Below are 15,000 nucleotides of genomic sequence, written 5' to 3'. Positions count from 1 at the left end.
CCAAAATAGTCTAAATAACAGGCTGAATACACTATCGGGGTTACAAACTCATCATTACCAGACTCTGATTGTTTTTCACTGCCATAGTTTTCACGTTTGGAAATACATGGAAGTGAATGAGCCATAGTTAGCCGTCAGCTGCATTCACTTCCATGTATTTCCAAACGCGAAACTCATGTGGGAATGAGGAGTTTGTAACCCCGATAGAGAGAGAGAGAGAGAGAGAGAGAGAGAGCACATGGCTGAGATGCTGCTACAGTTCTGGTTTGCTCCACAAACGGAGAAAGAGAGAGAAGCATCTACACGGCTCTGAATGCAGCACGTACCTCTTTCTCTCCATCCATTTCTCTCTCTCTCTCTCTCTCTCTCTCTCTCTCTCTCTCTCTCTCTCTCTCTCTCTCTCTCTCTCTCTCTCTCCCTCTCTCCCCCCCTCCCTCCCTCCCTCCCATCTCTCTCTCCCTCCATTTATATATCTTCCCTCTCTCTCCCGCCATCTCTCCCTCTCTCTATCGACAATGCGGAGATCACTGGCTCCTTATGTGCCAATCGGAAGGCGGTTACAAACGCTGCTATTTTGAGAGAGATTCTGTATGCGTGTGTGTGTGCATGTGTGCACCGCACTGTGCTGAGTACAGTAGCGCAACGAGAGAGAGGGAGGGAGAGCAGTCAGAGAGACAGAGGGAGGGAGAGCGAGAGAGCGAGAGAGAGAGAGGGAGCGAGAGAGAGAGGGAGAGAGAGGGAGGGAGGGAGAGAGGGAGAGGGAGAGAGGGAGGGAGAGAGAGAGGGAGGGAGGGAGAGAGAGCGTGTGTATCTTCTCTCCGCTGCTGGTCTTTCCCCAGTAGAGAGGAGGAGGGAGACGAGGCAGACTGGGATTAGACCAGCAACACCAGTAAAGCTGAGCCGACCAGTAGAGCTGACCAGTAGAGCAGAGCTGACCAGTACAGCAGAGCTGACCACAGGCAGAGCTGACCACAGGCAGAGCTGAGCGGGGGACTCCGGGTAGAACGCAGCGAGCTACCCCTCCAGGGGGGTGTGGCCACACACCATTTAGGGGGCGGGACTGGACCGGAGCGCACCCCCGTTTCGCCCTTGCCCGGCGTGTACCGGTAGCGGGGAGGCTGAGAAAGCAGGGAGGGGGGGGGGGTGACGATGGCGAGTTTCGGGAAACTTACGGATTACTTTAACCGCCGCAAGTCCCGCGAAGAGGTGCGCACTGGGAGAAGCTCCCGCCGGAGCGAGAGTTACTGCTGCACCGTAGCCGAGGCCAGGTACACACACACCCGCCTGAGTGTGTGTGTGTGTGTGTGTCTGTGTGTGTGTGTGTGTGTATGTCTGTCTGTGTGTGTGTGTGCCTGTGTGTGTGTGTGTGTGTTGGGTTTATCTGTAATGGGTGACGTGTGTGAATCTTTGACTGGGTACTTGTGTTTGAGTGGTTGTGCGTGTATGTGTGTGTGTGTGTGTGTGTGTGTGTGTATGTGTCTGTGTGTGTGTGTGTGTTTGTGCATGTGAAGGTATGTCTATTAAAGGAGTAGTAAAGGGAAAATGCATGTTTGGCCCTGTTTTAAGGTTACTTATGATCATATACAATGGTTCAGATCAAAACGTTGACAAAACTAGCACTTTTGAGAAAGTCTGATAATTGCTCTACCACCGTTTTGGTCATACAATGGATGTGGATGGGCACCTTGAAAAATCATTCAAAAAACATGTTAAACTCTCGATTTCAAAGACAAGAAACTATGCGGCGTTAGTGAGGATGTGTGTGAATCTTTGTCTGGGTACTTGTGCATTTATCTGTGTGTGTTTGAGTGGTTGTGCATGTATGCATATGTGTGTGCATGTGTGTGTATGTGCATGTGAAGGTATGTCTATTAATAGATGTGTTCTGTGCAAACGCTATGTACGTGTTTTCTCTAGGCGTGCGTGTGTGTATGTGTGTGTGTGTGTGATCATCATGACAGAAGCACACACTAAAGCAAAGCCAGCGTCCGCCTCGCAGTCCAGCCACCGCAGGTCCACATGACGTTGCCATGGCAATCAGACACACAGGTCCCACATGCCATTGCCACGGCGATCAGACACACAGGTCCACATGGTGTCGTCATGACGATCAGACACACAGGTCTCTGTTTCGCGCTGCAGCTCCAGCCCTTCCCTAAGTGGCGAGGCGTGCGAGTGGCGAGGCGTGCGGGCTGCCAGCTGGCCGAATGTCGGGGAGGCAGGAGCAGTAAACGGTTCTCCCTCCCACGGCAACGCTGAGAGGGCGGGTCATCACAGATTCACAACAACACAACAACAACACCACAACACCACACAGTTCAATACAACACACAACTTTATTAAGTCAAGTTTTGCAATAGTGGTTTGTGCCATCCTGTCATCTAGATGGATACCCGACTCACTCGTCGTTCATACTGACATAGATATGTGCACACACGCACGCGCACACACACATACACACACACACACACACACACATGCACACCAGTTCACCAGTGTTTTAATGGTCTGTATGAATGTTCATCTCCCTCAGCTGGGGGCTTGTAAATTGAGCATTGTGTGTGTGTGTGTGTGTGTGTGTGTGTGTGTGTGTGTGTGTGCATGTGTGTGTGTGTAGTAAGATAAGATATACTTTAATAATCCCTGTTGAGGATTTTTTTTGCTTCAGCAGTGGAAAAGGTACATGAAAACACTCAGGAACGCTCAGGAACACTCATGAACACTCAGGAACACGCAGGAACACACAGGAACACTCAGGAACACACAGGAACACTCAGGAACACACAGGAACACTCAGGAACACAGGAACACTCAGGAACACACAGGAACACACAGGAACACTCAGGAACACACAGGAACACTCAGGAACACTCAGGAACACTCAGCAACACACAGGAACACTCAGGAACACTCAGGAACACACAGGAACACACAGGAACACTCAGGAACACTCAGGAACACACAGGAACACTCAGGAACACTCAGGAACACACAGGAACACTCAGGAACACTCAGGAACACACAGGAACACACAGGAACACACAGGAACACTCAGGAACACTCAGGAACACACAGGAACACTCAGGAACACACAGGAACACTCAGGAACACACAGGAACACTCAGGAACATGGCCGCTGGCACAAAGGAGCACATGAACCGTTCTGTATTGCACTATTATGTGTGTGTGTCCATCTCTGTGTGTGCTTGTTTATTTGTGAGTGTATGTGTGTGTGTGTGTGTTTGTATATGTGTGTGTGTGTGTGTGTGTGCACGCGCGTGTGTTTGTGTTTTTTTTAATCTGTGTGTGTGTGTGTGTGTATGTGTGTGTGTTTGTGTGTGTGCGTGTTTATGTTTTTTTTTTTTTTTATCTGTGTGTGAGTGTGTGTGCGCGCTTCTGTCACGGTTCAATACCCACAGGTATTGTAACGGGCATAAATGTACTCTCGGTGACGGCTATATCTGTCCATATCTTCTGTGTGTGTGTGTGTGTGTGTGTGTGTGTGTGTGTGTGCGTGTGTGTGTGTGTGTGTGTGCGTGTGTGTGTGTATGTGCGTGTGTGTGTGTGTGTGTGTGTGTGTGTGTGTGTGTACTACCTCTAGTGATCGTAGATCCATGCATGGAGTTAGAAGAAAAGCTGCTCCTCCTGGTGAGATGGCTGTCATGTTTACACTGAGACATCACACTCCTGTCTCCTGGAGGACTGCCTCTGTTCTGTTCTCTCTAGATAAACCCTTCTCTGATCATGATCCATTATTCATGAGCATAGTATGAAAGGAAGGGAGCGCCGTCAGGGTAGGAGTTTGTTTTTGTTCCCTAATCTGTTGTTGTGCTCGTCTGCGTCGTAGTCATTATCGTCCCACGCCACTGCAGTGGCTGGGGTCGGGGCGTCTCGTCTGCTTCTGCTTCTAGTGTCTTATGCACAGTGAGCTCTACAGTGAACTGGACCTCGCTTCTCCTCCTGGTTCCTCTGGCACGCCTGATTCTCACCACGTAATCCCAGTACCGTAGCATAACCCAGAAGATCAGGATTAGCCATGGAATACGGTCTACTCTGTCAGAAAGGACACAGGAGAAGAAGGTGGAGAGCGATGGGAAATTAAACCGTTCGCTGTGAAGTGAAGATCATGCCTTTCCACCAAATCCTCTCTCTCTCTCTGTTTCTCTCTGTCTCTTTCCCTCTCTCTCTCTCTCTCTCTCTCTCTCTCTCTTTCTCTCTCTGTGTCTTTCATGAAATAAACGTAAAGAGAGCAAGAATTCTCAGAAGAGAAGGCTTCTGGGAGAAAAAAAAGGTCTTCCTTTCATATTTGTATATGCAGCTGTGCTCTTTTCTCTGTGTGTATGTGGTAGGAATGACAGGGAGGGAATGAGGCAGATGTATTTTCAGTTTGACAGCTGTGTGGCTTCAACCTGAGAACCGAGTCCCTAAGATGGTACAACACACCCTTTGAAAAGTCCATCCAAATATGTTCTATTCTCCATAGTGTTAAATGGGTTTGTCATTGAGATTTGGAGTTTGTCATTTCAAGAATGGAGTTTTATCTTATCTGACTACTCATCAACCTGATTCTTCCCAGTCTTTATGAACAGGGGTTCTCCTGGAGCGTGGTGCTACATATGCTAACGTTACACCGCTTCTGAGATACATTCACCACACGTTGAACAATGGTTACATAAAGAACTTATGATTCTGATCTTTTTTATATTTAAGGTGGATTCACATACAACAGCCAGGACAGTTTTGAGCAGTTTTAGAATGTTTGTAGTTCTAGAGTGTCTTGCTGTTCTAAAACTGGAGTCTTGAAGATTGATCATGACAAATCTTTAGAACTGCAGTTTTAGAACCAAGAAGAAAAGCATTGTTATTCTAAAAACTCCTTAAAATGGTTTTGTCTGTTCACGTGAACCCAGCCAACAGCATTGTATGACTGAGCCCTTCACAGTCTCAACCAATCCCAGCTCAACCATTCAGTCTGTCACTTCCTGGACCTGCCGAGGGGCTGTTTGCTGGGGTCAGTTTCAGCCAGAATAGATCTGTTAGTGGGATTTGTCCCCTGTAGTGGACAGATGTATGCTGTGCTGGAGAATCTACTGGATTAACTGATTACAAGATTAATAATTGGTCATGACAGATGAGGACATGACAGATGAAGACATGACAAGGATTGTAAAATTCCAGGAATATTCACAATCATCCCATGGGAATTACAGTAACTGGAATTTACGGGAATTATGGGAATTTACTGGACAACAGAATTAATTTGTACTGTATATATTTCCAGTTTATTCCCGTTACCGTAATATGTGAATAAGTGAATATTATGCAAAGTTTTAGATTATGCAAGAGATAAACTCTGAAACATAAATACTCAAATGACAAATCTGCAAGTTACAAATTTACAATTTATACAATTACAATATTACAAATTAACACAAAAAAAACAATTTCTCTAAGTATAAAATTAAGATGGTATAAAGGTCAGGATGTACATGGATATGAATAAATAGATAAAGTATGTGTGTGTGTGTCTGGGGGGGGGTTGTATGTGTATGTGTGTGTGTGTGTGTGTGTGTGTGTGTGTGTGTGTGTGTGTGTGTGTTTGAGTGTCTCAGTTACAATAGCAGACCATTTCTTTCAGCACCATGGACAGAGCACAAGGACGACGGTCCACCATCTCTCCCTCCAGGTCGTCCTCGGATGAGCCCTCCGTCACTGTGGCTCGCTGGTCCTTTCCGCCCCCGCGTCTCTCTTTAGTACGTCCACGTACGCTGGTCTGGGCTGCCCTTGTGATCCATGTCCGTGTGTCGGCTCCCGCAGCGCCAGTTTGCTGGCTGGCGGCTCCTGGTGTCTCTGGCAGTGACCTGCCACCCTCATCCTCCTGGCTGATATGTTCTCACTCACCCTTGGTGACCCCCCATACAGATGCTTGTTGGTAACATGCTCGCTCTGACTGATGTTTAGTACTGCTCACAGCATTCTGGTGTCGCCCCCGTCTAGGGACCTCTGCAGGGTGGGCTTCAGGGCCCAGCACTCACAGCCATGTAGGAAGAGAGGAGAATATAGGATATATAGCATAGAAGAACAGACTCTACCGTCACATAGAAGACGCTGAGCTCGGGTTTTTTCTGTTCTGTTCTTATAACATAGTGTACTTTTGTTAATATTAATAAGGACGCAGGACTCCAGCAGTAGCATTAACTTCTTTAGTTAGGGTAAGTATGGCAGCATGAGACAGAGAACAAAGACAAAGGGACTTCTTCATATAGGGTACCTGAACAGGTGAACACATTGGAGCCTAGAGCTCCCCCTAGGTAAATTATATAGTACTAAGCCCAGGATACTACAGTTCTATTCTATTCTTATTGTATCATATTCCATTCATTTGAATTTGTGCCTAGTGCCATTAGAACTTTTCAGGCAGAGTTCAAATCCGCCAGACACGGCCTGAATGAGGAGTGTTTCATTCTGCAGCTTCACACATCTCAGCCTAGGTGTGACTGAATAGGAACAGAAGAATAGTACAGAGACGCGCCCACTCCAGACAGGCAGCTGTGAAGGAAGCTTTTATCCTGCAGCTGGGAGAAGAAGTGATACTTTGTCAGCCAGGAGGTGCTGCATGCTGTCTGTCAAACCAGCAATCTCAGACACATCAGCCATTTGTTTTTGTTTTTTGTTTGTTTGTTTGTTTAAAGGAGAAGGCTCTTTTTCGACAACCTGGACCTTATTTACGGCATATTATAAGACTACACTCGCGGCTCACATTCTCTATGCTACGATCAGCTTGTTGGTGCCTGGAATATTGTGTGCAATGTGGCAGAATATTTATCAGATTTTGAGGATATAGAAGAGGACTTAGAATATGATGGACGCCGATCCTAGCGTAGAGAATGTGAGCCGCGAATGTAGCCTACAGACGGAGAATAGCCAGTCTGCGCGCTGTGTGCATGCGTGCTGGAGCAAGTGGGGAAGCTTTATTTGTTTCTAAAGATCATAATTACAGAGGCATGTGAAAACCACAACAAGCCCTCGCTCTATGGAAGCACAACTAGCGATTCATAAAAAAAGATTGATGAAAACAACCGTTTCGCGGCAGAAAATACATTTTTTAGAAGCTGAATTCTTGGTGCCCCGTCCACCGCCATTACATGGATATACTTGGCTCGCGCTAGATTTTAAATTTCTTCTACGGGCCTACGAATTACACCAAAGTTATCTCCGTGAGTCAAATGTCTTATAATATGCCGTAAATAAGGTCCAGGTTGTCGAAAAAGAGCCTTCTCCTTTAAGTAGGGACAGTGCATATTACAGTAATGAGCATTCAGTGAATGTAAATATGCCCGATTGTAGCCAAAGGCTGATTTACATCAGGAGTCCTTGACAGGGCTGGTTGGTGTTGAATGTGCTGCTAATGCTACAGAACCACTCTGCCTTAAACTCACTGTTCCTGTCCACACACGCACACACACTCATGCGCACACACACATGCACACGCACACACACAGATACAAACACACTACACACATACACACACACATGCACACACGCACACACACATGCACACACACACACACACACACACACACACACACACACACACACACAGAGCGCACACTTCCCTGGAGTAGCGTAGCAGGATGATGTAATGCTGGTGAGTCCGCGTTCTCTGCAGAAACATCCTTTCATCCTGCATGCTTAGAGTCGCTTAGCAACGCCCTCGCAGGTTGAGTGGAGCACAGACCTGCGGAGAGAGGCTCAGCCAATCACAACAGGCTGCTGGACCACAGCTGGCTCAGCCAATCACAACAGGCTGCTGGACCACAGCTGGCTCAGCCAATCACAACAGGCTGCTGGACCACAGCTGTGTCTGGATGGCAGGGTGTTGTGTGTGTGTGTGTGTGAGCATCTATCAGTGTGTGTGTGTGTGTGTGTGAATGTGTATCTGTGTGTTTGTGTGTATCAGTGTGTGTGTGTGTGTGTGTGTGTGTGTGTGTGTGTGTGTGTGTGTGTGTGTATCAGTGTGTGTGTGTGTGTGTGTGTGTGTGTGTGTGTATCAGTGAGTGTGTGTCCGAGCCAGCAGTTCAGCTTTATTATGTCAGGTTAGCTCACCAATGATTGAGATTTGTGGTTTATGTGTGCGTGTGTGTGTGCGCGTGCGCGCGCGTGTGTGTGTGTGTGTGTGTGTGTGTGAGAGAGAGTGTATCAGTGTATGAGTGTCTATTAATGTGTGTGTGTGTAAGAGAGAGTCAGTGTGTGTGTGTGAGTGTGTTTGTGTGTGTGTGTGTGTGTGTGTGTTTGTGTGTGTGCGTGTGTGTGTGTGTGTGTGTGTGTGTGCGTGATATGCTGGTTTATTGATTTGTCTGGTATTGAAGTATCAATGGTCGAAGAGAAGCACAGTGTGCCGGAGCTGAACGGTAGATCAGATTCAACATTTATTGTATGATTTTTTTTACTGGTATCTTTTTTTACAGGTATCTTTTTTTACAGGTATCTTTATTTACAGGTATCCGGAGTGAAGCGCTGATCAGACTTGGCCATCAGCAAGGCCTCTCTTTATAGCCGGTAGCCGTATCTATACTTAGTTTCAGTCCAGTGCTTAGAGTCCTCCAAATATGCCCTTTTACCTCTGTGTCCAGCAGACTGCTTATAGCTGGACATTTCATCTTCTCTGTGTCCAGCAGACTGCTTATAGCTGGACATTTCATCTTCTCTGTGTCCAGCGGACTGCTTATAGCTGGACATTTCATCTTCTCTGTGTCCAGCGGACTGCTTATAGACATTTCATCTTAATGTATTAGAGCTGGCTGCTAGAAAGAACTGTCAATCATTAACATTGTCAGCTGGTTCCAATGTGTGTGGGTGTATGACTCCTGTGTGACTGCCCGAGGGTTCCTGGAGACGGAGGTTACGACAGGGGGAGTCATGCTGCTACCCAAGGGGGGGTCCAAGTATAGGGAAAGGTCCCCACCATATAGCTTATATGTCCCTAGGGTAAGGGTGTCTCTCATGTGGTGCACAAACACCGACTCTTTAGATACGAGGGCGTCAGGCGCCTCATCCTATCTTAGTTGCAAGGCTGCATGATTGAGAAGAGAGAGAGACAGCTTTGTCTAGAAGGACGTAGGGGGGTGTGGGACACCCACCCCTCCCTCTCGTCAGGAGGTTAAAACCACTGTTCAGCTGTATGTTATTTGATTTGGGTTCAGCCAGCATCCAGACAGATCATCTGTGCATTACAGTAAACATTGCCATGTTCTTTTGTATGTTATACCTTCTGGAATAAACCGCTTTTGCTCAGACTCAAATCCCGTGTTGGAGAGATTCATTTGGAACACCTGAGAAAGGAGACACTGGACTGTGTGGTATATTTGGAGATTGGGGGTCCGTCTTTTATTGGAAACAAAAAACACAACGCAGAGCTAATCAAGGACAATAATGAAAGACAACGAGATTCAACAATCTTCTCTGGAGCCCGACCAGACCCATTATCAACCTGAGGCATGTACTGTGTATGGTCTTATTCTGAGAATAGTAGGGCCAATTGTGACATAACTCTTATCAGTGTGTGTGTGTGTGTATCAGTGTGTGTTTCTTCGTTCGTGTACTGTATGTGTATCGGTGTCTGTGTGTGTCTGTGTGTGTGTGTGTGTGTGTGTGTGTGTGTGTGTGTGTGTGTGTGTGTGTGTGTGTGTGTGTGTGTGTGTGCGTGTGTCTGTGTGTGTGTGTATCTGTGTGTGTGTATCTTTGTTTGTGTGTGAGTGTGTATCAGTGTGTATCAGTGTGTGTGTGTGTATCAGTCCTCCCATCCACTTTTTGTGAGAACATATCGATGATCAGATCCGCTCATCCACTGCAGGCAGTTGAATCACTAGTCTCAGGTCAGATTTCACCAGGGATAGATCTGATCTCAGGTCAGATTTCACCAGGGATAGATCTGATCTCAGGTCAGTCTTTAGATCTCTGAGCTCGCTGACTCCTTGGTTTCGGCTGCGTCAGTCTGCTGTACAGCTGCTCTGAGGTCTGGGCTCCTTTATCTCAAACTGACCCCGCCTCTGACCCCCCCCCCCCCCCCCCCCCCCAGCCACTTGACCCGGCTTGACCACAAACGGCACCTGGTAGCTGTCTACCACGGCGCCTGCTCCAAATCCAGCCAAGCCTGTAAGGGGTCCTTACACGGGTCAACACTGGCGGAGTTAAGAGGAGGATGAGGAGGGCTGAGAGACAGAGAGAAGTGAGGTATGAGGAGAGAGAGAGAGAGAAGAGGTGAAAGACAGAGGCAAGAGGTGTTAGGAAAGAGAAAGAGGGAGAGCAAGGAGAGAGAAAGGGCGAGAGAGGAAGAGAGAGAGAAAGAGAGAGAGACACAGAGTCAGTGTTGACTGAGACAGCTCTCTCAACTCACTTCAATTCAATAAGCTTTATTGGCAGTAAATAGTCAGTACGTGAATATTGCCTAAGCATATAACTAATTAAATATCAAACAAACAAACAAAGATAAACAAAAATAGCTGCTGCGCAGCACTGGGGTGGGGCCGGGTGGAGGAAGAGGAGGAAGAGGAGGAAGGAGACAACAAATGACAAATATATGAGGCAAGGCTACTTTATTTGTAGAGCACATTTCAGCAACAAGGCAATTCAAAGTGATTTACATGAGACATTAAAAGCATCAAGACAAAGTACAACACATAAAAGGTCATATAAAACGAAATTATATAAATTGATCACATACTAAAACCTTCTCTCTCTCCACTCACTTACGTACAATGTCCTTCTGTATAGTTGCTTGCTGGCTTTTCACCAGTGCCTCAAACATCCTTTCTGAGCAAGGGACCACATCAGCTGTCAGTGGCCCACTGTTGTGTCACGAGGCACACCTTGCACCAAAAATCCAACTTCTCCATTTCCAACATACATTTCCTTCTTTCTCTTCCTCCCTTAAGTCATTCTATTAACATTCTCTTGTACTTTGCAGAACATTTAAAACAAAATGCATGAAAAATAAAATACAGGAATAAAAGTTACAATGCAGTGTATGAATAAATAATTATTTGATTTACTGTAATAAAAAGCAGCGGCAAAAAGAAAAGTTTTCAGTCTTGATTTCAACAAACTGAGAGTTCAGCAGCAGACCTGCAGTTTTCTGGAAGTTTCTTCCAGATATGTGGAGCATAAAAACTGAACGCTGCTTCTCCATGTTTTGTTTTAACTCTGGGGACAGAAAGCAGACCTGTGCCAGACGACCTGAGAGGTCTGGGTGGTTCATAAAGTAGCAGCAGATCACAAATATATTTTGGCTAAATCTAAACCATTCAGTGCTTTATAAACCTACAGCAGTATTTTAAAGTAAAGTCTTTGACAGACAGGAAGCCAGTGTAAGGACCTCAGAAATGGAGTGATGTGATCCTCTTTCTTGGTCTTAGTGAGGACTCGAGCAGCAGCGTTCTGAATCAGCTGCAGCTGTCTGATCGATTTTTTGGAGAGACCTGTAAACACACCCTTACAGTTGTCTAGTCTACTGAAGATAAACACATGGACAAGTTTTTCCAGATCCTGCTGAGACATAAATCCTTTAATCCATGATATATCCTTCAGGTGATATTTGGCTGACTTTGTAATTGTCTTTGAGTCTCTACATGCTCCCCCTCAGTGCCATTATTAGAAAACATAATATTTCCTGCCATTTCTATGCTGACGACTCCCAGCTATATCTACTCTGGTGAGTCCCTGCAGCCTCTCCCGGACTGCTTTAACGACATCGCAGGGTGGATGGCAACTTCCTACAGCTAAATAGTAAGAAAACGGAAGTAGTCATCTTCGGTCCGCCCATCTCCAGAAGCATTATTGCAGGTAGTCTTGAGCACTCGTCCCCTCATGTCAAACCTCATGCAAGAAACATGGGTATCATTATCCATTCAGACCTTAGTCTGGAAAAACAAATCAACTTTGTGTCGTCAAAAATAGCTATTTTCAGCTAAGAACCATCTTCAAGCTCAAACCAGCACTGTGTCACCCTGACATGGGAAAAGTCATTCATGCCTTCATCACATCCCGGTTAGACTACTGCAATTCCCTCTATACAGGCCTTCCCCAATGTTTCATTACTCGCCTGCAGAGGGGGCAGAACGCAGCTGTAAGGATGCTGTCGGGGACCAAAAGGCAGGAGCATATTACCCCAGTCCTAGCCTCCCTCCATTGGCTCCTGGTTAGATTCACAATTCAGCTCAAAATCCTTTTGACTGCATATAAAGCTTTAAACGGTTTAGCACCTCAATATATTACCAACCTTATTCACTGGCAATCATCCACTAGATCCCTTAGACCCAACACTCTGTTCCACCTTCACATCCCACGCTCCCGTTTAAAGGGGAAGGGAGCTTTTTCAGTCACAGCCCCCAAATTGTGGAACGAGCTGCCCTTAGATGTAAGAGCTGCTCCCTCCATCGGTGCTTTTAAGTCCAAATTAAAAACCCACCTGTATTCACTAGCCTTCTCAGGGGACTAATGATAAACGTCAGTAGGCTATCATGTAATGTGTTACTGTATTTCTTTGGCTTGTGTTGTCTTGCATTATCTGTTTGTGCTTTGTTGCTTTGCGTCACGTTGTCTTGTATGTGTCTAATTGTTTTGTTTTATATTGCCTTGTATTTAATCTGTGTATTTTATTGTCTCGCTGTGTGTTGCTTTGTAATTAAGCTCTTTGAAGTCTGGAATTACAGAGTTAAACTTGTTAAAGTATTATGTTCCTTATTTCATTGAATGTTTTACAGTGTAGAAGGAAGTGCATCTCTGTTTCAACCTCACCTGTCGAACAGTGACCTTTTGTTTGCCATGATTTTTTGTGTCTGTCGTCCTTTTTCGATCGTTCATTTGTGGTCACTGAGCCTGTACTTGGTTATCTCTGATAACGGATAACATTCTAATCTACTTTGGCTTTTAGTTACTTCTTTCCAATGTTTATTTACATTGTGTTATAATTTGGTTTACTCTGACTGGTGTTTAGAAAGCAGCGTTGGTGTGAGACTGGTCAGAGTGAGTCTGAGAGGGGGTAGGTAGTCTCAGCACCAGCTGACATAGTGGACTCTTATCTGGGCCCACCTCTTGGGTTTGGATGGCTTTGGGATGGAGGGGGTCTAGAGGGCTTTAAGGTGGTTAAAACATCTGAGTGCTCTCTTCTGAATGTTCATTATCAGTGGGTACCTGCCTAATTATGCTCTACATGCATTCATTGGTGTTTTCTCTGTATCTGTAAAATGTATCTGCAGAATCCTGCATGTAAAGATGTTTGTCTCAGCGGGCGTAGCTAGGATGACTGGGTGAACCCCATACTTCACTACCATACCGCGCAATGGGCTGGATGACGCTATCAAATATCATTTTAAGCCAGATTTGAATTTAAATTTGTTAATTTCTCTTAATTGCATTCAGATCTCTTGGAGCTTTTTCCTTCATGCATTCACCGCCATGTTGATGCTCCCTGATGCTGTCATGGTTACGCTAAGATAGGTAGAACTCATACTCTGTTCAATGATATTAATATTTATGGTAAACTAGTATTTGTGTTCTTCACATCTGGGGCATTTGGATTTTATTCTCTCTCTCTCTCACACACACACACACACACACACACACACATGCGTGGTCTGGCTGCACATGTGCGTATGCGGTCGCAGCTTGTTAATTCCTCACACTCGTTAATTCTTTCTGTGTCCGTAAGCCAGGTGACAGAGCTCATATATGTGGATGTTATACTACCAGAAGTGAGGGTCAGAGTTCAAATCCAACCACCAGACCAAAGGGGCCGCCCCCCCCGTCCTGGCCGGGAGGTTGATTAAGGCTGTAAAGTCATGTGATCTGATGGGACTGGACCATGTGACCACGGAGGGTGGACAGGACTGCGGGGCTGAGAGCTCAGACCTGTCCTGGAGCCAGAGGACTACTGGCTGGTCTTCCCTCCAGGTCTCTCCCAGCAGGTGACACTGTCGGTGTTCCTCTGCAGGTCTATAAACATAGGTCTTCCACCGTGCTGGTACGTCTCTCACACCGGCTCTAACGCTGTTGTTCTCTCTCACAGTCTTTCAGCGGTGTGATACCTGATAACTGTGGTTCTCTAATACGAGGAGTGATACCTGATAACTGTGGTTCTCTAATACGAGGACTGATACCTGATAACTCTGGTTCTCTAATATGAGGACTGATACCTGATAACTGTGGTTCTCTAATACTGTATGAGGACTGATACCTGATAACTCTGGTTCTCTAATATCAGAATCAGAATTTGTTTTATTGCCATGCAGTTTTACAACATTCTAGGAATTTGCTTTCGGTCATGGTGCGTGACATGGAGACAGCATTGGACATGGCACAGTCGGTGCAAAGACAGGACAGTGCAAAGAGCAAGTACAAAATACTAGTGCCAAAAAGGACAAGCTAAGAAAAAGAACAATATACGTAGTGCAGTCAGTGTATGTACAGTGAGTGTGCAGAGTGTAGTGTGTGTGTGTGTGTGTGTGTGTGTGTGTGTGTGTGTGTGTGTGTGTGTGTGTGTGTGTGTGTGTGAATGTGTGTGTATATATGTGTGCGGCATGATATGTGAGTGCAGTCCGTCCATACAATACACATTCAGGTCATGTGTAAGTGTGTGTACGTCTATGTGTGTGTTGATAGATCGTTCTATGTGAGTGTGTGCGTACAGTGTACATGTATGTGTTTATGTGTGTCTGTGTGTTTAAATACATGAGGACATCAAATGACGTATTATTAGTTCATATTCATTATCTAAAATGCAACATAATTGATTGCTGATTGGCGATCTGTCCTACCAGGCCACTGATAGTTCCCTACACTGGCTCCCTGTAGCGGCTCGCATCCAGTTTAAAACCCTCCTACCTCCAGGCCATAGTCAAACCCTGTACCCCTCCCAACTGCTACGCTCTGCTACCTCGAGGCCCCTGCGGTCGATCGACACTGTCACGGCTCTTCTCTGTCCTGGCCCCGCAGTGGTGGAAC

At 46.0% G+C, this 15,000-nt stretch overlaps 1 protein-coding gene across 1 annotated transcript in view; it reads left to right on the top strand.

Moving 5' to 3' along the window:
- Nucleotides 1-1,149: 1,149 nt before the first annotated feature.
- Nucleotides 1,150-15,000, top strand: part of ankfn1b (ankyrin repeat and fibronectin type III domain containing 1b) — a gene marked incomplete at both ends in the record, with an annotated part of 96,828 nt that continues 82,977 nt past the window's right edge. Inside the window, one exon of the mRNA XM_084456021.1 lies at nt 1,150-1,268. Within this exon, the coding sequence (XP_084312147.1) occupies nt 1,150-1,268 (119 nt within the window). The remainder of the gene's footprint in view (nt 1,269-15,000) is intronic.

This window comes from Borostomias antarcticus (genome assembly GCF_949987555.1).
Source record: "Borostomias antarcticus genome assembly, chromosome: 22".
In the NCBI taxonomy this organism is placed as follows: Eukaryota; Metazoa; Chordata; class Actinopteri; order Stomiiformes; family Stomiidae; genus Borostomias; species Borostomias antarcticus.
This window is presented reverse-complemented; position numbering and strand designations above follow the sequence as displayed.